Raw genomic sequence first — 27,259 nt, 5'->3', positions numbered from 1 at the left:
ACTGCCTGGGTAGTCAGGTCCGATGTTACAGGCACTACGCTGTTCCGTCCTGCAGGACGTTCTGGTTTAAATCAGCTTTGCAGACCTACCTCCGGGAGGCATTGCTTGAATATCTATTCTAAGGCAAAGAATCTGTGACTAGAAGTCTCAAATGAACAAGTTACTTAACTTCGCTAATGCCTTATCTGGTACAGGCTATCTAGGTGCAGATTCCTTACCTGCCCTCCCATCCTCCCCTCTTTGTGTGCTGGCTCCAGGGTAAGTCAGTCCTCATCGTGGCTCTGTCCACCTGGCTTGGAAAATCACAAAAGTAACTGGCTTCAGTGAACCGGGGTGGTGCTTATATAAGTACCTCGCGTATAATTTTCAGCGGGGATGACGCTGCTGGCGCGGAGCTGAACGACCCCACTTACTGCATGCACTGGTACTGCTCAAACATACGGATCCAGTCTCACACCTGGGGAATATTCTAAAGTAAGGACTCTGCAGATAAACAGAAGAGATAGATAAGACGTTACTAAAGATAAGTAACTTATTATTCTGAGCATCTGCATCTGCCCTCCGATCAGGCTACCATTTCAGGAGGAACTTCCGTCACTGCATGAGGGCAGGATTCTCCACCTAAACCTGTGCAGTCTGTAGAAAGGAAAAGGACTTGCCTGAAGGTCCGGAGCTATTCACACTTCATCTGAAACAATAAAGAAGCGTTACAATAAGAAATTAAACCAAAAAGTCAGACACACTGAGACTATATAGACAACTGAAAGGAAAGAGATGATATCCTGCTGTTCTCCACAGATCTGGTGTGAACCAGCAAGGAGCTGAAAGAGGAGAAAAGAGCCCGACCTGAGGACTCACAGGAGAGGTACCCAAGAGCAGCAAGAAGACATCTGAAAGCGACGGTGTCAGGTGCCATTAATCTCCACAGAAACAGAGTAGTGTAACTTCACCTGTATTGCCTGACCCAAAGAGGAGTGTGGGCTTAACTACACCTAGTAAATTGGGAATGAGAAAAGTCTACTCTTGATCTTCTGTTAAGTCCTCTCCCATCCGCTCTCGCCTGCTCTCTCTCTTAGTTCCATTCACCTAGTTCACTCACTTCATCTTAAGATAAACACCTTATATAAATAATACACATACCCTGAGACCAAGAGGAAATTAGCCTCTCTTCTAAGACTTCTTAAGTTCAGTTAATCAGCATGGAATATGTAAGTAAACGTGGAAGCACTTGTTTACAGTCTTTCATTTACAGTTCAGAAAAGTCTTTAGGTTCTTGAAAGAGACCTGCGCAGAGTGATGCTAAATCAAAGGTTCGCAAAAGATGAACTTGTAGAATCAATAGCACCCATACAGTTAATATTCGGATGTACGTATTGCTGGTATTACTGACCGCGCACAGTAATCACTGAATTCTCCAACTCCTTCTCTGGAAACACTGATGAGCTGCTGAGGCTTTGAACAAGAGGTGAAGGGATAAAAGGGGGAAGGAAAACAGAACCAGGAATGACAACTCAAAGGGAATCGGGATTGGCACTACGACTATGAGGTGATTCAATGCCAACGCAAGACACTGCTTCCTCGGAGAGTTCAACAATTGAAGTGATATACCAGATGCTCAAAGTTATTAACATGGCCATCTTTGAATGTCTCCCTGAAGCTGTTAAACTGCCATCTCCATTAATTTGCAACAGGGTATTTGTCAATCAACATATAACCCAAACAGTGACCCAACACATTCTCTCCATAACTCACTAAGGCAAGACTAATCTCTTTCCTGACTGACAGGCAGGGAAAGGGCTCTGCCACGAGTAGGAGAGGAATGTCAGATGCTCAAGAGAGTGCAGAAACAGGCGGAAGATGTGGGAGGCAACAGTCTACAGCACAATGCCTACCAACCTAAAAAGGGACAGGACCTGTTCTAGGCCGTCGCCATAATCCCCGAAGAACGTGGCTCCGCCAGGCGGTTGCTAGGGTATGGGCATGGTCCTCTACACTAGTCTGAATGCGCAACGAGTGGGAAGAGTACCGCAACGAGCTGGAAGAGAACCGCAACACGTGGGAGGAGGGCAGCAACAAGCGGAAAGAAGGAAGCTAGGAGAAAGGCAGGAGATAAGGTTGCATAGGAGCCCAGTAAGAAGTCATAACAGGGTCACAATAACCTCATTGCAGTTAATATGAATACACTGCAGAATTTAGCCTAAAAGAGGAAATCCCACATAGTGAAATGATTTTGTGTTGTGTATTGAAAAACCTCACTTGGTGGCTAGGTTTATTCTGAGAAAGAGAGAGATGCTTATATAATAAAGAGTAAAAGAGTTATTCTCCGGAGGGAAACTCTGAGAAAAGGGGAGAAGAGGTACATACCAAAACAAACAAGAAATTAACACACAAAAGCAGGGGGAAAGGATATTGGTAGTAAGTGCAACTAAAAAGAAAAGGAGCATCGGAGAGAGTCCTACAAATGCCATACATACCTCTGTTTTGTTCCTCTGAGGGTAGGGGCCTCGATGCAAGGTCCATCGAAGAAGAACTGGTTGAAGAATCTCCTTTTCTTCTTCTTACAAGACAGTATCCCATGGAATTGCAGTATGCTCTCCACCCAACTATCTGCCTAATGGCCAGGCACTCTGAAGGCGTAAACTACCCTATTGTGTACTTCAAGACATTGTAAAAGCACATCTTTTAGTCTATGAATAAATTGACTTAAAAGAACGTCTGTTTCCCTTTAACTACGACTGAACCCTAACACTCCACCTCTATGCGTGGAAATTGGGCAGCGGCAGTTGATAGTGATTGATTTGCCACCTGAGGCTGTGAATATCCTTCTTGGCTGCCAGGTGTTCTTCCACAAAGTCTATTCATGATACAATTTTGAAGGCTGGTGTGGAGTTCTCAGAACAGACCTTTTACAAGCCAAACTGTTGGATGTTTTGTTATTTGTAGTCTCTTTGGCCCATCATACCCATGGTGTGGGCAGTATAAAAAGGTTATTTATGAGCTTTTCTGCATTTTCTGAACCAACTTTCTTTGTTTAATTAGTCTTTTGTGATGCGGTTTATTAAAGGTTTGACCTGCATGTGCCCTCCCAAACTGTTTTTGTTGCCTCTGTGGGAACAGACATTTCCAAAGTGTACTCCCTTCTACCCGATGCTCAGCCGTTTCTTGAGTCTTCTGGTCCTAAAGGCTGTTGCATGAGTGAGATCCAGGCAGTCTTGGTGCAACCTCACAAACAAATTGGTGCTGAGGTTGTCCCAGTATTGGAACTTTCATAGATTCCCATGCTTTGTATCATTCCCCGTCGTTGGAATGGGAGCCTCGGTAGTATCATAACCATAGGAACAAAAGAGAAAAAAATAGGCCTAGGCCTCATCTCATTTGTATCCTATCAACCTCTTTGTATAAAAGAGACCGAACTCCTGTAAGGACCAATCAGAATAGCCTCACCCTCTAGAACCTTCCTGAGAGAGCTCAGAGCCTCAGATTTTTCTCCGCACGTTATGCTAGGGAGTCTCCACTGAGCTCTGCTCAGTTTTCTCAATCTTATTGGTTATTTCTTCAATTCTTCTACTGAAATCAAGACATGTCTGACAAGGAGAAGAAGGCCTTATTCATGTCCTGTGCCTCTTGTGGGAAAAAACGACTTTTTGTGGAAGATGAGCATGACAACTGTATTTATTGCTTATACCCGGACCACAAGGCCACAGACTGCAAAATTTGTAGAACCTTCTCTACAAAGACACTTTGTGACAGAGATGGTCGGCTTTTGACCTGGCTTCAAAAGATGAAGACTCGGAAGGAGGTGCTCTCATCAGATGAAGAGGATTCAACATCTCTAGCGTCCTCTCACAGATCCAGGAAGAGGGGTAGGTCTCCCCCTGGTTCTTCAGCTGAGCCCCCTCTTAAGGCCCCTCATAAGATCTCTGACAGGTCTGAGAGGGCTTGGTCCCCTTTAATCTCCTCACGTAAGTGAAAAGGAGAGGCAGGTACAGGCTGCTGGACTGGTTACAGCCTCAAAGGACAAAAAGGAGGTTACTATCACTTCTCCTCCGTCCAAAAAGGAAAAGACCGGTGACAAGACAAATACTCTTCTGTCACTCCAGGAACCGGCACGGAGAAAAAACAGCGTCCGTCGGCGACAAAAACATCAGGTACGTCGACGACGATTGCTTCTGTAAAAATTCCCGCTGTTTCCTTGGCTCCGTCGACGGGCTCGTCGGCGGTAGCGATCTCCACGTCGACGACTTAGTCGTCATTCAAGGTTCCCGGTTCGTCGACGATAGCATCTTCCTCGTCGACGACAAACTACGTCCACGACGACATCTTCGACGCCGACGCTGATGGTGATGACGACTAGTTCGTCTACGAAGCCATCGACGATCATTCCGTCGACGACCCACATTTTGTCGACGAAGGCCGCTGTACCGTCGACGATTCCATCGACAATATCATCGACGACTGCTGCACCATCGACGACGAGACCGTCGACGGGTCAAAAAATGCATTTTCCACTGCAAAGGATGAAAATTACCCGGGAAATGACGTCTCCTCGACGAGTTTCGTCGCATCCACCGACAATGCTTCTAGATGATGAGTCGGAGGAGGATGAGGATGAGAGTGGCCATTATGGGGATGCCTACAGTCCCTCAGACTTGAATGTAAAATTGCAGGAGACTGACACGGAGGAATATTACGAGCATACAGGTGGCCAACAGTTGCGTCACTATGATCCACAAGAGCGGCGTCCACCTGGTTTAGGGCAGGACATGGTGGCCATGCCCGCCTCTCTGATCTACAGATGATGCTGCAGGACTATAGAAACAGGTTTCCTTCGGAACCTTCCATGCAGTTTGCGCAACCTCCATCTCAGGTGTTGCCACAAGCACAGCAGTTACCGGTCAGCCTCCTTCACCAGTGGTGCCCCTCACGCCACCACCGGTAATACCTATGGTCCGTTCCCGGACACCAGATCCCGAACCAGCCAATACTGTCCAGCAGGATACCTCTTCGGATGATGAGGCTGTACAGGTGGATCCCTTGACGGATCCATTGCAGGATCCAGACTTGGATCAGGGTGACAGTGGACTACAAGATCCAGATGCCACTGGTCGGGATACTTCTATCTCCCCTCCAGTTGATATAGGGGGGTTCCATAACCTGATGGAGAGAGCGTCAAAGAGGTTTGGACAATTACAAGAGAGGAGTCTGAATGTTTCCTCTATGACTTCAAGGAACAATACAGAAGATCGGTCAAGTCCATTCCCATAATTGAACATGTGTGGGAGGAAGGTATGAAAATCATGCAGAATCCAGCCACTGTTATTCCGGTTCTCCCCAGACTGGAAAAGAAGTATAAGGCCCCAGAGGGCAGTCCAGCTTGTCTTCTTGGACAGCCGAAGCCTGATTCGGTGATCTCGCAGGCCGCCCAAAGCAAGTCCAAAAACCAGTTGACACCTTTGACTACGCCTCCGGACAAGGACGGTAGGCACCTGGATAACGTGGGGAAGAGGTTTTCTTCCATGGCCAGCTTACTTGTTAGAGCAGCAAATGCTCTAGCCATTTTAGGCAGATACGATCGCCAGATGTGGTGTGACATGGAACCGTTTGTGGAACAACTACCAGACTCCACAAAAGATGAGGCCAAGAGAGTGCGGATGGAGGGAGAGAAATCCTCCTCTGAAGTTATCGACTGTGCTATGGAAATAGCTTCCACGGCTTTTCGGGCCTTAGCAGGGTCAGCGGTGCTACGTCGCCAGGGCTGGTTGAGAGCCACCTGGTTTCGTCAGCAGGTCCAAAATAAGTTCCTGGATCTCCCATTTGATGGGGAGATGCTTTTCGGTAAGCATGTTGATGATGCCCTGCAAAATATAAAAAAGGATACAGACACGGCGAAGTCTTTGGGATCACTCAACTACCGTAAGGTCCCATTTAAAGGCGCTTGTGGCAGAGGTTTCTCTTCGTATAGAGGCAACACCCAACGGAGATATTCCTCACAATCTTCGCAGTCTTATAAGACTCAATACTCAAATCAACGGCAGGGACAATCGGCGTCTTACTCTCGCCAGCCTCCGTGAGGGCATCAGAACCGTCAGGGGCGTGACAACGCCAAGCGCCAATAGCGGCTCCTGGCTCTACCTACTGTTCCTACCCTCCCAGTCACATCAGTGGGGGGCAGGATTTCATTTTGTCTGAACAGCTGGAAGTGTATAACATCGGACCAGTGGGTCCTGAATATTGTACAGAGTGGCCATACGTTGGAATTCCAAGATCTTCCTCCAACAAGAGCTCCGGGCGCCAGCCGCACAAAACATCTGGGACTGCTCCATCTCGAAGCCCATCAATTGTTCCTCAAGGGGGCAATAGAACCGGTACCTCTCTCTCAGAGGGGCAGAGGTTTTTATTCCAGGTTCTTCCTGGTGCGGAAGACGGCAGAGACTTGGCGCCCCATACTAGACCTACAAGAGCTCAACACTTCTCATCAAGCTCTCTTTCAGGATGGTCACTCTCCAGGAAATTCTTCCTCTTTTGAACCCAGGCGACTACTTGGCGTCTCTGGATTTAGAAGATGCGTATTTCCACATACCGATACACTCGGCTCACAGACAATATCTGCGATTCACAGTGGGCAAGAGCCATTTCCAATTCAAGGTGCTTCCGTTTGGCCTTCGGTCTGCACCTCGGGTTTTCACCAAGGTGTTGGCACCAGTAGCAGCTTTTCTACGAAAACAATCCCTGGAGGTCTTCCCTTACTTGGACGACTGGCTCGTCAAGGCTCCATCTTTCAAGGAAACCTCTCAAGCTGTCTCGACTTGCATCCAATTGTTCAGTCACCTGGGCCTTCAGCTAAACAAACACAAGTCAGTTCTACAGCCCTCCAGAGCCACACGGTTCCTTGGGGCCATTTTGAACACCACGCTATGCACAGCTCGTCCTTCAGAAGAGCGTCAACAGAAGTTGATCGTATCAGCTCGCCAACTGTTCCACAAGAAATGCCTTTCAGTCCGTCAGTACAAGTCCCTTCTCGGATCGATGTCATCCTGCATACCATTAATACCGCATTGCAGGCTGCGAATGCGTCCTCTGCAGGAAGAACTAGACAAACATAGGCGCCAAGCAGAGGGATCATTCAACGACAAGGTGTTGGTGACATCAGCAATGAGAAAGGCATGCGAATGGTGGCTAGTACAGGACAATATCGCACAAGGTCTGACGTTCAGAATTTCACCATCCCCCCTGATCATGACCACGGATGCCTCTTTGGAAGGCTGGGGAGCAGTGCTCTGAGAGCTTCAAGTCAGCGGGCACTGGAGTCCAGAGCAGCGCCAATGCCATATCAATTTGTTGGAGCTGACAGCCATTCGGTTGGCTTTGCAGGCTTTCCTTCCCAAAGTTTGCAATCATACAGTGCTGGTCCGGACGGACAATACGACGGCCATGCACTACGTCAACAAGCGAGGTCGCAGACTCTGTCCAAGGAAGCTCAGAGGATCTGGGATTATGCGGTTCTTCACAGCATCAGTCTGAGAGCCGAACACCTGGCAGGCTCACTCAATGTCAAGGCGGATGCCCTGAGTCGCCAGACAGAGGTGACTCACGAATGGGAATTGAATCAGTCCATTCTGGAGAGTGTGTTCTCGGTTTGGGGGACGCCAACCATCGACCTTTTTGCCTCTCCGGTGAACGTCAAATGCCAGTTTTACGCAAGCAAGGTTCACCATCAGGGATCCCTGGGAAACGCCCTTTCGATGGCCTGGTACAGCGCATTCTTTTGCGCTTTTCCTTCAATTCCCCTCATTCCTCAAGTACTCAGGAAAATGAAGGCAGAACCATGCAAAATGATTCTCATTGCACCAGCGTGGCCCCGGCAATTTTGGTACACAGAACTCCTGCGGCTCTCCCAAGCTCCTCCAATTTGCTTGCAACCAATTCCGTCCCTGTTGTCAAGGAATCAAGGACAGGTTTACCATCCGGATCCGAAATCGCTACACTTGACAGCGTGGCTCCTGAGTACAGAGAGTTCCGTCGTCTGACTCTCCCCCAGGAATGTAGAGAAGTTTTGTCACAGGCTCGAGCACCGAGCACTAATAAAACTTACAAGGCAAAATGGAAGAGGTTCTGTCTATGGTGTCAAAGACAAGGTCTCCATCCTTACAAATCTCTGCCTCATCAACTATTGCCATATATTCGATCATTGGCTAAGTCTGGGTTGGCGCATTCGTCTGTGAAGGTACATCTTGCAGCCATATCACGGTTTCGGCGTAGTTCTTCAGGCCCTTCCTTATGGTCCTCTAGGATTGGTAAACAATTCTTGAAAGGCTTGTTCCGGATGTATCCTCCAGTTCGGCCTCCTCCACCAGTTTGGCAGCTCAATCTTGTCCTGGCTCAACTCATGAAAGCTCCGTTTGAGCCGGTGCACAAGGCGGACTTGAAGTTTCTGTCTTGGAAACTTGCCCTCCTCTTAGCTCTTACATCAGCGAGAAGAGTTAGTGAGCTTCAAGCCCTCTCCATAGTGCATCCATTCCTTCAATTCAAAAAGGATGTTCTTATTCTTCGCACCAATCCGAAGTTTATTCCTAAGGTGCTGTCTGAGTTCCACTTGAATGAACCTTTGATTTTAAAGTCTTTCTTTCCGCGCCCTTCTACGCCTGCGGAACGCACATTACATTCTTTGGACGTTCAGAGATGCTTAAAATTCTACTTAGAACGCACACAACCCTTTCGGAAGTCATCCCAGTTGTTTGTGTCCTACAGCGCACCACGGAAGGGGTTTCCTGTGGCAAAGAGTGGCATTTCCCGCTGGATCTCCAGTGCGAATCAATTCTGTCATCAGGAGACGGGCAAGCCACTGGAACGGAAGGTCCGTGCACATTCCACAAGGTCTGGCATCGTCTGTTGCTCTTTTCTCTGGAGTCGCCATTAAAGACATTTGCAGGGCAGCAACGTGGAGCAGTAGTCATACCTTCACGAGACACTACTGCCTGGAATCTGCAGGACGAGACGATGCGGCTGTTGGTCAAGCAGTTCTGCGGAATCTGTTTCATTGAGAGGTGAGCTTTCCCTCCGATCCCTCCATCCTGGTGAGCACATTTTGTTTCTTGTTTGGCTATGCTATAAGTATTACTATATGATTGTGTGATGCCATGTATCTACAAAATGTGTCTTGGTTATTTACTGCTAGCTACTCTTATACAAAGCATGGGAATCTATGAAAGTTCCAATACTGGGGCAAGAAAACAAGTTACTTACCTGTAACTTTGGTTCCCCAGTATTGGTAACTTTCATAGATTCCCATGCGCCCACCCTCCTCCCCTGGGAAAGCGCGGTCTTTTTACGGAGATAGTGGCGGTTTACACAACGGCTATGAAAATCTGAGGCTCTGAGCTCTCTCAGGAAGGTTCTAGAGGGTGAGGCTATTCTGATTGGTCCTTACAGGAGTTTGGTCTCTTTTACACAAAGAGGTTGATAGGATACAAATGAGATGAGGCCTAGGCCTATTTTTTTCTCTTTTGTTCCTATGGTTGTGATACTACCGAGGCTCCCATTCCGACGACGGGGAATGATACAAAGCATGGGAATCTATGAAAGTTACCAATACTGGGGAACCAAAGTTACAGGTAAGTAACTTGTTTTCATCAGGGTGGCCTTCTTGTCAAGTTTCATGACTCCTTTTTCACGTTGGGTTATCCATCAGTATCCCAAAGTTCTTTGCCCCGCCTCACCCCACACAGGATGAGGAGAGACTTCATCAGCTGAGTCCTAAAAGATCTTTAAGCTTTTACATCGATCATACCAAAGACCATCTGATGGATGATTTGCTTTTTGTGGGGTTCTTTCGGGCAAAGAAAGGATAGGTGGTGCAGAAAAGGACTCCATCAGGGTGGATAGTCCTTTGCATGGGCCAAAAAGCTCCCTCCGGTAGGACGTAGAGCCCATTCCGCCAGAGCCCAAACTGCTACCACTGCATTGGCATGCGGGGTACCAGTTTTTGACGTCTGCCAGGTTCGATGTGGACATTGATGTATACGTTCACCAATTACTGCTCCTTTGATAACTAGATCTGACTTGAAGGACACTTTGCCCATTTAGTCTTGTAGAACTTTTTCACCTGAGCCCACTCCACAGCCCATCCACCTTTGGGAGGTACTGCTTTGGCATCTATGCTAAAGGTGAAGAATCTACAGTTATAAGTATCCATCTGACAATTAAGTGACTCAACTTCGATTACGCTGTTCTGGTGGATACTCTATATAACCACAGATTTTTTAATGATTTAGTGATCTTACTCCTCCCCGTTCCCCATCTAAAAAGGTCCGCAATTGGAGGTGCAGTTTGGCACCTCCAATTGTTTTGTGCTCCATGTCGAAGGTTGCAGTAAGAGTCTTCCAAGAAACTGTCTGTGCAGGGATGGCTCGAACATGAGGAACATAACCAACGCCCCACATTATACCACTGAGTGGCTAGTGGGAACACTCAAATGAATTCTTCCCATATCCTCTGGGCACATGGGGAATATTCTACAGATGAGGAACCTGCAACTAGATAGAGTATCCACCAGAAGGAATGTTAGCGAAGGGCAGTAACTTGTTCATTCACTTTGTTTCATCATTGAAACTCTTTGATCTTGCTTCTTTCTTCTAAACTAACATCTGGGGGAGTGCAACGCTGAGCCCAGGAATTCGAACTTCAGAGTTAAGAGATTTGTAGAAAAAAAGAGTTTTAGGGGTTAGGGAACAGTTTGCAATCTCAGGACTGTGCTGGGTAGAAAAGTATTAGGCTGAGAAGCAATTCCTTTTAATTCACCACAATGGAATCCTTGTTTTCCATTTACTAAAATATTTTCAAATCACTCTTTGTTGTGTTTTCCATGCCATGTTCTCTACCTAAATATATCTCCCCAGCTTTACTGGTGTTTCACTCGCCTTGTTTACCCCCCTGTTTATCCCAAACATATATAGTACCAAATATTATATATCACATAGATACAGCATGACAATTACCAGAGCCGTATTTGAAACCGAAGCAAAATAAATAAATCTATCAAGGGTAGTTCTTGGTAGGATCATGTGGGATACTTGTAAAGCGCACTGTTACTCTACCCGAGTGTCATGGCGCTGTAGACCGCTGGGGAACCCGTCCTGGTTTTCCCTGTGAGATGGTCCCTTTCTGGGTATCTCCAGGGTGAAACCAGGCATCCCCGGCGTGTGTGGGGGACCGCTGTAGAGATGAGGCAAGCTTAATGCCCAGAGTTACTGAGTGTGTTCCCTGGTTAGAGTAGGCACTGAGGCGAGAATTATCGAGTCCGTTGACCCTGGTCCAAGACCCTGCCGCGTCGGGAATTGAACCCTGGTCCCGGGCCGTTCTCTGCTTACAGGTCTGCCGCCTCTAACCAGTGAGCCACACCTCTCCACTATCATTACAAAGTTAACTGAAGGGTGTCTCTTCCTCAATAGAATACAAATGGTAATGCTGATCTCTATCAACAGTGAACGGTTGGCAATACCAATTATTCATGATGAACGACAAAATGTTTGTTGCCATTCAATCTGCACTTCTGTCCTTAGTGTAAGTGGGTTTCCTAATAAGAATCACTAACTTCATAATTGCTTTGATTTGGGAACGTCCCCTTGACAAAAATGTGGCAAGCGCACACGACTAGAGAGTTGGTACTTACTGTAAAGGCTGAGATGAGTTACAGTTTGCCCAGTCATAAATATATGTCCTAGAGGAGTTAATGGAAAAATGGCTAGGTTGTATTTTTGGGATACATCTTATGGTTATGTTTTTGTTCTAGGATGCCATTGATTTATTTCTTGGAAATTATTCGGTGGATGAAGTAGATTCCGCAAACCCGCTCCATGTGCATAAAGACTGGAAATTCTTAGCAGTAAGTTGGGGTATCTGTGGAATATTATATTTGCCTTTGTATTCTGATTAGTTTGTTTTTCAGGCATTCTGCATTTTAACTTTTCTCTTTTGCACCCGTTTTAGATGTGTTCCTTAAGTGAAGCATTTTATGATGGTTAAAACTATTTAAAAAAACCTTTTCTTTCTAATACAGTTTACAAATCTATTAATGCCAGTGGAAACAGGGAAATATCTGAGAAGCAGACCGTGCGTGATGTGCTTGCATTATATAAGCTTCTTCTAGACCCTAGAGGGTTGCATTACTTGTACTGTTCTAATACAATATGCATTTGATCATGGAACAGATGCACTGCAACAGCCAAATCACAGAATTGTTCCTTCCTTTCTTTTATTTGATCCACAAGCAGAAGGTCACTTTTAAATGTTATGCTCGCAACTATCTTAAATGACATGTTTGTGGCTTAATCAGTATTATGAGCTGTCCTGAAACACTACACTTCGAGGTTCTTTTCCCCACACACATTTAGTCAGCAAAACCCTGTGAAAATGTGGATGAGAAAGGTTGTGGAACAAGGCAAAAAACGTTATTCCCAAATCCCAGCCTTAAAAAGCCAGAAAACAATGGTAATACTGCATCCTAAACGTACCATGGTCCGCGGTACCTGTAATTTCAAGTTTGGTATCGCCAGCAAACTGCAGCACCGACCAGCAGTCACCAACCTACAGGTCATATCTTCGGGGAATGCCTTAGGGAAGGGGCTATGGAATGTACTTCCTTCCAACTCTGCCCTAAGTGCAGCACCAAATACCCATTGTCAGACCAACATGGTGTTTGCAGCTTTTGTCTCTCCCCGATCACCCACAACAACACCTCCTGCAACTTCTGCCTAGCTTCCGGTGCAAGAAGACACTCCGATACTATATAGACAGATGCTAGGCCCATCAAAAGATGTAGCAACAACCCTTACCTGAAGCCCCCAACATTTACAGGAAACAAGACCCTCTTGACGTCAAGGAAATAGAAACAGATACCCCGGCCTTCTGGTGAAGGTGGGCTTGATCAGCCCCTAAGACAGTCTCTTTCAGTGCCTCTAAAGAGGGCTACAAGGAAATCAAAGCTCAGAAACCTCTATCTACCATACCAAGACTATGCCTAGGTCTGCAAGTCCAACACCAGCGCTCAAAGGCCAGGTAATGAAGCCTTGAACCCAGTAGCACATTAAGACCGAGCACAAGCCATAAAAGTCAATGGTCTTCAGGTCTGGCTCCAACACCCAGTGCAAGTCAACATCGAGAGTAGCCTTTGATGTCTGCCAATCCACTGCCCAAGAGCTTTAAGCCATGCCAACAGGCAAGTTTGCCTTTACCCCAAGGTATCAAGCATTCTCCCTCTGAGCCAAAGTTTATGCTGAAAGCTAATGCCAGACTGATGCTGAAACTGCTTTCGACGCCAGTGTCTAACATTACTAAGGCTCCCATCCTTTAGCCGCTGCTGGCAGTCCCTGATGCCAAACAGAGGACCCTCTTTATACACCCAGTTACTTACAAGATCATATTTAAGGCTCCATGTGCTTTAATGCTACCCCAAAAAAAGTGCAAGCTCACATTTGAGGAGGAGCGGTCTTCTGAGGCATTCAGTCAGACCTCATTACCCCAAAAAACAGAGGCAAATCACAGGCCCACCACCCTAGCCTCCTACTTAAAGGCACTCTTCACCCCACCACCTCAGCCTCCCACACCCCCTTGGCTGCCATCTTCTAACTCTCCTGAGAGGTCAGTCAGTCCACCCCTACCCAGACAACCCTTATGAGCCTCTAAAGCCTTTTGATGAGTCCCTATTCCCTCTGGAGAGTTATGATTCTTGGAAAGACTACACTGTTGACACAACCATGACATAGAGCTGTACACTGCCAAGCCTTCTGCTTCTGACAACACTACCATCAAAGCACATGGTTATTCAGAGGGCTGCTCAACACCGCAATGTGGACATGGCACTTTCTTCAAGACCAGGATGATTTCCTTGTAGAAACTCTTTCGGAGACCAAAAGGATGATGCAGTTCCTCCCATGCTAAAGGGGATGATGATCACCCCAGACACTTTCAAAAGGCCTGTAAAGATTAAGGTTGTCATGTCAATGGTGGACAATAAGTATAAGGTCCCACTCTCTTACTACTCTAGATTAGGAGTTGGTTTCCCCCTGACCACTTAAAGGTACATATTGTGCAGGAATACACCCTTGCACAAGCAACAGACCCGCCTACCAGAAAAAGAGTAAAAGTATTTTGACATAGCTGGTAATCGTGTGGCTGAGGGGACAGGAGCTCATGGCTGAGGGAAAGGTAATCTAAAATGCTACTATCCGCATCAAACATCGCCTCCTGAGGTATTAACACTAGCATTTTTCTGCTGCGCAATGTGTGGCTCTGCATTTCTGGCTTCAGCCAGTAGATCAGTAGCAGCTCCTCAACCTTCTGGTTGACGTGGAGCATCTCTTTCGTCCTCAGGTTGACGAGATGTTTGAGAAAATTGAAAAAGACCATGAGAGAGCTCAGTCTAAGGGTGTTCTCCATTTGTCTACCCTGTAAACTGCTTCTCAGAGACAGCAATACAGAGACAGGGCTAGGACCACTCCACCCAGTGATGCCCAAGGTTACCAGCTCCATCCTGTCAGGACCCTACCCACCGCCCGACAGGCAAGGGTTACACTAGGAGTGGGTAAGCACGGCTCAAACCTCCAAACAATAATTTGCCTACCGTTACATTAACCCACACCACCCCCCTTGCCCTCTGATCATATAACACCTGTCTGGGGAGACTAGGGGATTTCCTACCCATGGGAAGGCAATCACCACTGATCAGTGGATGCTCATGGCAGTAGGGCCTAGCTGCTGCTTTGTGTCCACATCCCCTCCCCTCCCTCCCCCCCCCCCTCCCCGGCACCCCACCGTGCCCTCAGGTCCTCAACTGAGTCCACCTCTAATATCTGGAAGCAGGCAGTACAGGTTTTCCGCACGCAGAGTGCATCGAGCTGGTGCCACAACACCAACGAGGCCAAGGAATGTACTCCCTCTGATCTCTAATTCCCAAAAAGGGAATTAGACTGATTCAAGATATCAGGACCCTCAAACACTACATCCTGTCTGAGTTCTTTCCTATAGCTACCCTGCAGGACAGCATCGACATGCTTTCACAAGGAGACTTAAAATCGGCACTGGACTTAGGACGCCTACTTACTTTTCCTCATCCCTCCAGCCCCCAGCCTATACTTTCGCTTTGTGGAAGTGAACAAGACTACTAATTTGAATTGTTAGTCTTGAGAGTCACTACAGCTCCAAGGATGTTTACAAAGTACCTAGCAGCGGTGACTACGCATCTGCTTTCCTTATTTAGAGCACTTGCTGACAAAGCGCAGCAGCAGGTAACATTGCCTGGCACACACTTAGATGGCAGCGCCCCTGCTCCACAGCCTAGGGTTTGTCATCAATGTCAAAAAGTCCCACATCCAGTTCCTAACTTCTTAGGCTTCACCCTAAATGCATTTATGGGGTAAGTATACCCCAACATCCAGAGACTGATGGTATTCCAACAGCTGCTGCCTCTTTTTCAGGCAGGCAGTCCTCTCACTGCAAGAACTGTAATGAAACTGTTGGGGATGATGACTTCATGCACCACAAGAGTGCCACATGCCAGACTGCACATGCACCCACTTAAAGAGTGTCTTGTGAGGCAATGGGCACATGCAGAGAGTCACTAGAAAGATCTAGTGTTGGGGTAGCACCCCATAATAAACGTTCTCTGCAATGGTAGAAAAGCAAACAATTGTTGCTCCGTAGGCCTTTCTTTGACCCCTCTTTTGCAGGTGACCATTACCACTGACCTCTCACAAATGGGGTGCGCTCCTAAGTTGCATCAATCTCTAAGGCACCCATACTCTGCAGCTCCAAGCCCTTCACATTAGCTACCTCGAACTCCTGACCGTCCTTCTTGCCCTCAAAGCTTTCTACAAACTCATACACTGAAAAATAGCTGTTGCAAAGTGGGTTCCATCCACTTAAGCCCCCTGGATTTTTTGCTTGTGAGTACCCAGCTTTCAGCCTTTTACTGTGAGTGAGACTCACTTCCTAAGTCTCATTCATGGTAAATTCACAATAAATGGATTGAGTGCTAACCTACTTTGTCCACATTTTAATATAAGGCCGCCTACAATAAAAGTTTCTGGGCTGGTTACACGTGAATATGTGAGCATACTCATGTGTGGACTGTACTTTTGAGACTACTGTCTTACACAGCCTGGGATCTACGCACAAGTATGTGAATCCAAAGAGTATGCAGTTCCTATCAGAAAAGGTGTAGCAGGGAAGAGGTCACAAATCAACTGAGGAACAAGATCGGGGGATCTGATCACTTAGGAGCAGTGGCCCTCACACACCCTGAGAAAGAAAACGGATCTTTAAGTGCATTAAGACTTGCTACACTAAGGCAAAACACACATTTATGAGTGGCAAATGTGTCTTACCCCGCAAACATCTGTTCATAAATGTGTAGTGCTGTAAAATCAAATGCGCCCATTCGCCTCCCTGGAATCGGACAGTGATTACAAATGTCAAAACACCTTTTTATTTACTTAAGCCATCCACAATACACAGCACACATTAAACTTGCCCTTTACACTTCACTCCGCTGGCATGAAAAACAATCTGAGATGGAGTGTGCATTGTGGGATATTGAAGGAGTCACAACAGGGCCTAACTCTAGATGGCTGGAGCATGTAGAGTATTTGAATCTACAACAGTACATACTACAAACAGATGTTTGCAAGGTAAGTAACATTTTACTTTCAGTGCTGAGAATTAAAGTCCAACACTCCCATACTGAATCCTGTACCATTAGTGTGATTTACAGGCCCCTAAAAAAGTAATTTGAAGCTTGTTCAATTTCTTCTCAACACCACACTAAACAAAATGATTATTATTTAGGACTTTAATCTTTGCGTTAATGTCTAGAGAGAGCCCACATCAAAGCAAATGTGTGAGACACTAAAAGACTTGAAATGTAATCACCTTGTTATTTCTCCCATACATACGAAATGGCATAGCTTGAACTGGTAGGTGGTTTATAGCACTGCTTTTAGCATTGTACACATACAACTACTTCCTTTGTCTCAGAACCCAGAAGTTAGGTTTTACCTGCAAAAGTACCTTAAGAAACCCAGCTAGAAGTATTCTATTTAATAAAATTAGTAGGAACCTTAGATTGTTAGCAAGCAGTGGAGAGATCAAGGGATCTCTGTACACTTTCCAAAACCTACAAACTCTTGGACCTTGCTGAAATGAAAAAATCCTCTTTAGATGTTTAATCTATGATTTGTATATATATATCCTGATGAAGACGATACTGCTGTGTTCATGTAAGTAAGTCATATTTATTGAGGGTTAATACAAATCATATAAATTATGTAAAACAAAATGCTATAACCGTGAATGTATAAACTAGTGAAATACGTTAAAAATGTATTTTAATTCAGCGTGTTTACTTAGCTGTTTATACTTTCTATTCAATTTAGAAATAACTATATAAAACCACGTAATAAACAACCATTCTTGCTACTAAAACACATCAGTTACCGTATTTTCCGGCGTATAAGACGACTGGGCGTATAAGACGACCCCCCTACTTTTCTTGTTAAAATATAGGGTTTGTGCTATACTCGCCGTATAAGACTACCCCTCTTCCAACGCAGTCACCACATCTCCAATCAATCTGCATAGCCATTTTGAGAATTTATTTTGGGCTTATTAGTGATTCTAGCCCTTCTCCGTGACTTGAAGTGTAAAGAACTGTCCTGTTCCTATATATTTTGAATATGGGCATAGTCCTGTTGGTGCCCCATCTTGGTGTCTATAGTTTACCCGCTACCATATATTTTGTAGAATGGAACAGTCAAAGTGGAGGTGGTGTATAAGTTGTGACGTTGGCTGTACTGTCGGTGGTGGGGTTGCTCTCATACGGTACAATTTACTAGAAGAGAACGTGGTACTGCAGTATTTGCCCAACATAGCAGCTCAAATCAGAGAATGTCTAACATGGATCGCACTGTTAAAAGGACAGACTCCAAGCACAATCATCCAGTAATTAGGCAGGCCGCCCATGCAGAAAATATGACCTTCAGCAAAAGACGGAGGAATACCTGCATACATAATGCAAAAACAATCTTTGTTTTGTTTTAACAAGCAACTCATAACCACCATTAATCGTTGGTTAATAAAGCAAGGATACAGCTTGCCCCTGCTGCTTAACTAGGAAATAAATTAATCAATTAGAAAAGCAGGCTATAACTGAATTAAGGAATAGGATGCATAAACCGCAGACTTAGTTGATTAGGATGTTAGAATCTATGGTACAGTAACTCCTGTTGAAGCACAGGCTCTGATGTTTGCTGAGGGTGAATGATTTCAGCTCCAATGTCAAAGTCGGCACTGAGGTGGAGCGTTGTTTGATTTGGCACCCGGCATATAAGACGACTCCCGACTTTCAAGAACATTTTAAAGGGTTAAAAAGTCATCTTATACGCCGGAAAATACGGTATGTTTTTTGCAATACCGGTGGCCAAGTCTACCTAGTCATGGAAATAATAATTTTTGTACTTTCACTTACAAAAGCTGGACAGTAATAAAGCACATGTGCAACACTTTCAAGTGTATATCCGCAAAAGCAACACTTAAGGCAACAGGTTTGATGCATTCACCTATGTCAAACAGAATGAAATTGAAGAAATTATTTGGTTTCCTGAGTGACTGATCGGCATCGGCTTAGTTTATTTCATAACTTAAGTGCTGTGTTCCTTGTTTTAAAATAATTCTAAATCATTTAAATATTTAATATTTTTAAGATTTCTTTAAATCTTCATAAAATAATCGTATGAGAGGCCTTATTCCGATATGGGTTACATGTTTAATTGTTGCAATAAAGATTTCTCTGCCTCATTCCTTGGGATTATCTTGTTTAGCGATTGGGAATCCAATTCCTGCCTTAATATTTCTCCAAACAACCTTTCTTTCGCTTATTGTAACCTGAATTTTCTTCATAAGCGGTTGTTCCTACAGTTGGAATTCTAAACAGATTTTTTTGTGTGTGGCCAAGCATGGAAGACCTAACAGTGATCTGAATAAATAACATTGGAAACCAACCAACTAGGCACCAAATAATTGAGACGTTTCAGGGCTGTATATATCAGTGTTGACAAAATGTAGCTCTAATTACTTCTAATAATGGAATTATAAAATAATAGGACTGGAGAGATTTCTTGAGCTTCCTGAAAACATGTTAGTGCTAGACTCTAATCACACATATTAAAAATATATGTCATAGTAATAATAATAATAATAATAAAATAGAATCTATATCTATACTAATAATATAAAGAGAGAGCCCAAACCTTTGAGGCGGGTAATCTCAGGAACCACAGCACCAATCAGAACACCCAATACAGCATTGGAAAGGGCAGTTGCAGCAGAAGGACATAGGCTATACAGATGCCCACCATATACATTTGAAAGGTAAAAGAACCTTACCAGCAAAGTAGTCCCTTGTGGGCGTGGCGCGGCATGACGACAAAAAAAGAGCGTTCCTTAAACTTGTGCTGGGGGCGCGAACAAGGCCAATGGGCGCGGCAATTGCGCGGCAACAAGGGGTGTGGCCAATGGGCCCGGCAACAATCGTGCGGCACATCCCAAAAAAAAAGCGTGCCTTGAGGGCGTGTGGAAAACAAACGTGTGCGTTGGGCCAGGGGTGTGGCCAAGGCCAATGGGTGCGGCAATTACGCGGGAGCAAGGGGCGTGGCCAATGGGCACGGCAATTGCCGGGGCAGACGCGACTGATCGTGCCTGCGGGGACAATAACTGCTCAGTATCCTGCGCGCTGTCAGCCAGTCAACTCTCTGCATAAAGGACCGTGCCTGCGGGGACACTATCTGCAGCGTCTCCTGCGCGCTGTCACACACATCTCTCTGCATAAACGAATTGACACCAGGCGCACAACATCAACCAGTGCTGGAGCCGGGCTCAGGCGGCGGATGACGCGACTAAGTGCGCCTGCTGGGACACTAACCTTTGAACTGACTGCCCTTTCCCACACGCGCAGCGTCTCCAGCGTGCGCTGTCACCCACTCAACTCTCTGCATCAACGACTTTACACCACAAGCACAACATCAAACAAAACTGGAGCCGGGCCTCAAGTGGGGGATGACGCGATTCAGCGTGCCTGCGGGGATGCGAAATTTACAACTGAATACACTTTCACACACGCTTACCTACGGAAGTGGAGTACATACACACTAGAGACATCTGCTAATACTTCTTACTCCGAGGTACACACAGTATCTGCATACACATGCCTAACTATTCTGACACTTCATGCTAAAAATGTTCTCTACCGCGAGATTTTAAAATAAATTTCCCTTGCCTATTACACACATTCTATTTCATACCTGGACAACGTCGGGACGGGCTGCTAGTTTAATAATAATAATAGAATGCTTGAAAGTACCATAGAACAGTATTAACACATAAGGAAGCATTGAGCAAGAATCACTTTACTGGCATATCCATGTCGTTATGATAGTCCAAATTCCAGCCAATCAGGCTGTCGCACCCTCTAGAACCTTCTCCTCAGAAGCTCAGGCCCTCAGATTTTCTACCGCACGTCGTGTGAAGGGAGTCTCCCTGAGCTCTGCTCAGTTTTTTCTTCAAAATTTCTACAATCTGCAAGTATTTTTACTTTTCTTCAAAGAAGTCTTTATTTTCAACTCTGCTTCCCCTGTGGAAAGCTTTGCCCTTTTTCTAAGGACCCTCCCGATAGTCCTGTCTTTTTTCTGATCTTCAGGTGAGGAGTTGCAGGTTCTATGGAACCTTTTTCTCAAAGGACCTTTGAGAGCGGAGAGGCCCGTCTCTTTCTGTGGCTACAGGAGTTGTAGACTTTGTCACCCCTGTCTCTGACATGGTGAGTGTTTGTTATGGTCATGCTAAGTACTCTCTAAGCGTGGGTGTGGAACTGGGATTCCTTCTTCTTGGCCTCCAAGGATGAAGTAGGATTCTCTGGATATTGTTCCCCATGGAGTCTGCTGGCCTCCACGCCTGCGGGACCTGGTCTCTGGCGTTTTCAGACTCCTAATGCCACCTTTACACTTAGAAAGGCGCCAGTCCGTCGACGGGCTCGTTGACACGCCCGTCGACAATAAAAGACTCCGTCGTCACTTCGTCAACGACCACGTTAAGTGTGTCGGCGAGTCTAAAGGCCATTTTCTACTTCTAAGTTTCCGTCGTCGACGGCCTTGTAGACGGCCTGGTCGTCGACAGTGAGGACAGTGCCCTCTCGTCGACGGTAGGCTCGTCGATGGTGGCTTCGTCGTCGACGGTGGCCTCGCCGTCGACGGTGGCCTCGCCGTAGACGGTGGCTTCCTCGTAGACAGTGGCTCCATCGACGACAGTGATATATGCCTCGTCGACGGTAAGCCTCGTCGATAAGGCTCGTCGACGGTTGGCCCGTCGACGGTGGCTTCGTCGTAGACGGTGGCTCCATCGACGACAGTGAAATAAGCTACATCGACGGTTAGCCTCGTCGACGATAAGGCCCGTCGAGATTGGCCCGTCGACGGTTGTCCTCGTCGACGGTTGGCCCATTGGCGACAGTCCGCTTAGTCGACAGTGGGCTCGTCGGCGGTAGCTCGTCGATGGTAAACTTCGTCGATCATTGGCTTCGTCAACGATGGGCTTCGTTGACGACAGAGCTGCGTCGATGGTGGACTCGTCGACGGTGGCCTCGTCGACGGTCAGCTCCGTAGACGTTACATTTCAGCAATTACTTCATCAACTTTGTCCAACAATGGACTTTGTCGACGACGGAAAGCTTCGTCGGCGGTTGGCTTCGTCGAGGGTTGGCGTTGTCGCCAGTTAGCTGTGTTGACGCAGATGGCCTCGTTTACAGTTGGCCTCACAGACGGTTGACCCAGTCAACGGTTGGATTCGTCGACGGTTAACCTAGTTGCCAGTTGGTTATATGCACAGTGCTTTTGTAGCATATTTATTAGTCGTACACTGCTTTTCCGCTCCATCTACGTGATGGCTCCGTACTCAACGCTATAGTTTCTTGGACTGGCAAAACACCTTGCCAGACTCTCAGCCTCTGGTTCCTTAAGACCAGAATTATGGTTTTCTGACGACGAGACTGCCATGTCCTGTTCCGTGGTGAAATTATACCCTCTCTTACACCTGAATCTCCATTACATTACCCTCCGGTGGATAGTGGAGGATCAAACCTCCTCATGGAGAGAACGGCGGCTCGCTTTCATCTTCCCCTCGTCACGAGGAAAAAAGCAGACTGTTTTTCTCTTTGATTTTACACCGGACACAAGTTTGTTCGGTTCCTCTGATATCTTTTATTTGACAAGAGGTCTTTGCCTCTTCCTGAGCCCAAGATCTGCGCTGGCGGTTCTTTCACGCCTCAAACACAAATTTAGAACACCAGACAATTCACCTGCTTGTCTTGTCTCTCAACTACAACCTGACAATGGCTGCAACCACAGTTTCAGCAGGCAACTCTTTAGCCATTTTGGGCAGGTACCGCTGTCTGAGGTAGTCTGGCATGTTGGCGCAGGTAGCCCTTCTTCCCGAATCCTCCTCGGCTGACACTTCAAGGATCCTGCAGAAGAATGGTAGGAGTGCATCAGAAATAATAAACCGTGCAGTGCACATTGTGTCTCCGAGTTTTTAGACAGCTTGCGGCAGTATTGCATAGACCAGGTTGGCAGAACGCTAGTTTTTTAGGTCTCGCACCTGCGACGCATTGCAAAGCGATGTCGCCGCGAGACCTATAGTCGGCGAGTCTGCTTTTAAGGAGACAGGAGATGGGCACTCACAGCATGAATAGGATCAGGTGGCGCGCGTTCACCATCTCCTGTCTCCCTTGAAAGCCTCATGCACTTCTCGCATACACATGCTTTTGTTTCGCACACACACACACACGAGCGCACACACACAGAGAGACACACGCACGCACACACACACGAACGTACACACACACATGCACGCACACACACGAGCGCACATACACGCACACACACACACGCACACACACGCACACACACACACGCACACACACACACACACACACACACACATACAGACACACACCACAGACCTCCCCCGCCCTCCCACCCCCCCGCCACCACACCCGCCACCACACCCAGTACAACTAAGCCCCACTCACCGCATCGCCACCACTCCGGACTTCTGCAGCCTCCGTGGGGCTCTCCCTCGGGCATGGGAGCCCAGCGTCACCACTGCTCCTCTGGGTCAGCCACTCCGTGGGCGCAGGCTTCAGAAGACAGAAGTCCCGCCCCAGGACAGGTTTCGGTTTCGGCAGTGCACGCTCACGTCTTGTTTTTATGCTTGAGCGCTTTTAAAAAATCAGCAAGGCGCGTTTGATATTGGTTAAGCATTCGCTAGGGTATTCTGTTAAGCATTCATCCTCGGTTGCGTGGCTTTGCTTGTATGCTGACTAGAAAAGGATAATATCTTGCCAGTTCGGGCTCAGCAGACAGCTCAGCTCGCGTCTGCTCTGTGCGGACACCGCCCTGGCCCTCGGGGACTTGGAGCAGCGAACATTCCTTCCGAGGCCCGTGCCCAGAAAAGCTTTCTGCCTTGCGCAGGAGCAGAGTGGTCTGGATCTGGTACAGTTCGGGGACTCTGGTACCTACACATGTGTGCCTCATAACTTCCTCATACGAGCGGCCAGCTTGTTTATTTTTTACCATGGGCGCCTGCTTCACGGCCGCCATGCATATAAGTGAAACATACAGGGGCACCATTTTAGTGCGCCCCCTGCGTTTATCATTTAAAAAGAATTTACAGTCATGGCACCCATTGCCGACTGGTATGTCCCGCAGTGTGACATGCATCAGGGGTCCAGTGTAGCCAAATAGCTGCTACTCGCCGTTCATCTGCTCCGTTCTGCGATGGTGCTTTGGCCCTGAAAGTAGCAACGGAAGCATGAGGCTCGGGCAGAGCTGCTCTCCTTGGCCACTACCATCAACGGGCACAGCAGTCACCCGAAAGCAGCAACATAAGCAGAAGGCTTGACCCTGCTTTTGTCAACATATATTTTTTTGATATAACCACAGCACCCTCTTTACTCAGGCCCGGTGCTGCAGCGTGACATTCATCAGGGGCGCAGCGTAGCCCATAGCTTCTGCACGCTGTTAATGTGCTCCTTTCGGTGATGATGCTTTGGCCCTGAAAGCAGCAATAGAAGTAGGAGGCTCGGCGGTGCTGCTCTTTTCTTCCCTCGCACAGCAGTCACCCGAAAGCAGATACAGAAGCAGAAGGCTTGGACGGAGCTGTTATCTGTAGCAACTGCCATTGATGAGCAGAGCAGTCACCCAAAGCGTCGTGTCCAGAGCAGGTAAGGGACCCATGGGTTCGGGGAGCCATCCTGAGTGTTTGTCCCTGTGTTGGACTTATGTTTGCATTAAACATCTGTACCTAACCCTTGCCTCTTACAGCTAAACACAATATGCTAATGACCATTCCACGGTATGGTCACAGGAGACTTAACTTTTAGAGGTACTCTCACACTACATAAATAAAAATCAGTTGCAAGGCAAAAAGGGGGCACACTATTCTAGTATCATAAAGTGCTATAGGGCACTATATATGTTTACCAAAAGGGAGAGAGAGAAAATCCCCATCAGTATACCCTCCTGAAGATGGAACATGAGCTAGTTTTAAACAAATTTGTTACCTTGTGTCAAACCAACTTATGTAAAGGGGAAAAATAATATATGCCATGCAAGGAGGCCTTATATCTTTCTAGCCATAGTTGATTATTGGTATACCTCTGCATGGTGATTTTATCGCAGCAGGCCCCTTAAAATCTTACCGGTTATCAGAACAAAACAAATTGTACATAAAAACAAAATTCAGTTTCTTTGTTTTTGCATATTCTGTCTGTCTCTTGTATTTTATAACATTCGTTTTTACAGTACGTTTTAATGTATATAAGGTATCTACTTTATATGGGCAATGCAACAGGTATCACATTTGCGAGAGTTTGAGCTATTGGCATTGTACATGACAATGCCTTTATTTATGTGTTGTAAAAACTTGCAAACACATAAATAAAGGCATTGTCATGTACAATGCCAATAGCTCAAACTCTCACAAATGCGAGACCTATTGCATTGCAAATGCTTTTTTGGGGTTTTTTCGCCCAGAGGTTCAGACTAAATTAATGGACGTACCTTTTTATGGGGTATACCTTTGCCCAACATGTTGAGCAGCCACTGCAGACACTACCCACGCCTTCGGTTCTCTCCAGTACAGAAAGCAGTTCTTTCGTGGTGCCTGAGGATGCAGCTCCACATACTCTTTTCCACGGAGCTCCACCCAGTATCACTCCTACAATCAGAACCAACTGCATTATTCGACTCCAACTCGTATACAGGAGGTACTTCTTCCAGGAAACAACGACTTGCCTTGGAACCCACCCTTAATCCATCCCAAAAAGGCTGACGGTGGAATTTCTCTGTCTCTTTTATTCCATTTGGTCAACGATGCCATTTGTCTGTTGGGAGTTCTAATAGTTGTGTCGAAAGGGCACGCTCTAGAATTTGGCAAATTGCCTCTTGCTACACCTTCAAACGGGGACCTCTACCTCCTCACTTACCCGAGTCGTTTGCACAAGTGTCTATATTGTTACACACAGGGACCGTCGGAGTGGTTCCGAATCTCCAACAACAGACTTAGGGTTTACTCTCAGTTCCTCATTAACAAGCAAGTCAGGAAGGAGGCGCCTGATTTTTGATCGTTGCGCAAACATTTCAAATGTTGCACCTCCAGAAGGTCCTGAAGTACTACTGCCAGAACGACTTTATAATTACATTCGACTTCCAGGATGTCTATTTTCATGTGCCAATCCTTCCACAGCACAGGAAGTGGCTACACTTTACAATAGGTACAAACCTTTTCAATTCAAGGTCCTACCTTTGGACTTCGGTCCGCTCCGCTTGTCTTTACGTGGATCCTGGCACCAGTGGCAGCCTGTCTCCGTCTACAAGGCATACAAATGTATAATTACTTAGACGACTGTATCATAAGGGCTCACTCTTATCAACAGGCAGTCCAGCACACCCAGACTTGTCAGTCACCGTTTCAAAACCTAATTTTCAAAAAAATCATGACAAGTCCCAACTAGTCCTAGCTCCGATATGAACATTTTTTCGGAGCATCACTCAATACAAGCCTAGCAAAGGGGTTTGTCTCACACGAACGACAGGCCTGCATCTCCCACATGGTGGTTCTTCTACGTACAAAAAAGGTCCGTTTCAGTAGATCCTCAGTCATTCCTGGCCATGGCCTCTACCTGCATCCAGTTGGCTTCCAACTGCAGATTACACATGAGAAAATACTAGAGGAGCTAGCCAAGCAGTGGCGTCGGCTATCTGGCTCATTCGACGACATCTTATTTGCCTTTCGAATGAGGACACCGCTGGGCTGGTTGGCCCACACTCCCAGTGTCGCAGCAGGCCGCTCCTTCCTCGGACGCTCCACCTTACCAACGATGCCTCTTTGGAAGGTTAGGGAGCGCACCTTCAGGGTTTTTTCCATCAAAGGCCGATGGATGGCTTTCCAACGCACGTCGTAACAGTAACCGCTTGGAGCTGTTATCCAGTTTGCTGGCTCTGAAAGCCTTCCGCTTCCTAGTGTGAGAGGAATCTGTGTTAGCGTATACAGACAATACTATCACTATACACTATCTCAACAAGCAAGGAGGTACGCGATCACTGTCGCCCAAACAAGCCAAACACATTTGCGAATAGGCCATTCACCATCGCGTTGATATTTCTGCAATACATGTTCCAAGGGTCTCGAACGTCATGACGGACTCCCTCAGTGGATCCGCCTAGGACAACCACGGGTGTGATCTCCACCAACGGACCCTGGACCACATCTTATGACTGGGGGGACAACCAGACCTGGATCTGTTTGCAATGCCTCTCAACCGCAAAAGCCTATACTATGCAATCTGCCTTCCCCAAAAAAGATTGTGCGGAACTGCATTCAATGAACTCGTCAACAATATTTGCATTTACTTTTCCACCAATTCTGTTTGTGCCTCGTCTCCAGCGGAAAATGAGGTTCTAACCATGTCACATCCCACTCTTTGTGCTCAGACGGCCTCGCCGACCGTGGTGCATGGGTCACCTCCTACTACCTTGCTGCGAACCTATCACGCTTCGCCCTCTGCCGCACCTTCTGACAGTACAGTACGGACGGATTCACCATCCGCATTCCTCAGGCCTCCAGCTTGTGGTTTCAACCTGTGCAATCTGAATTTGCTCTC

The 27,259-nt window shown here is 46.7% G+C and overlaps 1 protein-coding gene across 2 annotated transcripts in view; it reads left to right on the top strand.

Moving 5' to 3' along the window:
- The window catches only part of SACM1L (SAC1 like phosphatidylinositide phosphatase), a 387,094-nt gene that overhangs the window by 322,604 nt on the left and 37,231 nt on the right, over nucleotides 1–27,259 (top strand). For both annotated transcript variants that reach the window (XM_078688168.1, XM_078688167.1), the window contains exon 18: nucleotides 11,789–11,881. In XM_078688168.1, coding sequence (XP_078544294.1) covers nucleotides 11,789–11,881 — 93 coding nt within the window. The remainder of the gene's footprint in view (nucleotides 1–11,788; nucleotides 11,882–27,259) is intronic.

The sequence above is a fragment of the Lissotriton helveticus genome, chromosome 4_1 (assembly GCF_964261635.1).
Source record: "Lissotriton helveticus chromosome 4_1, aLisHel1.1, whole genome shotgun sequence".
Lineage (NCBI taxonomy): Eukaryota > Metazoa > Chordata > Amphibia > Caudata > Salamandridae > Lissotriton > Lissotriton helveticus.
The sequence above is the reverse complement of the archived record's forward strand: the minus strand, read 5'-3'. Positions and strand labels throughout refer to the sequence as shown.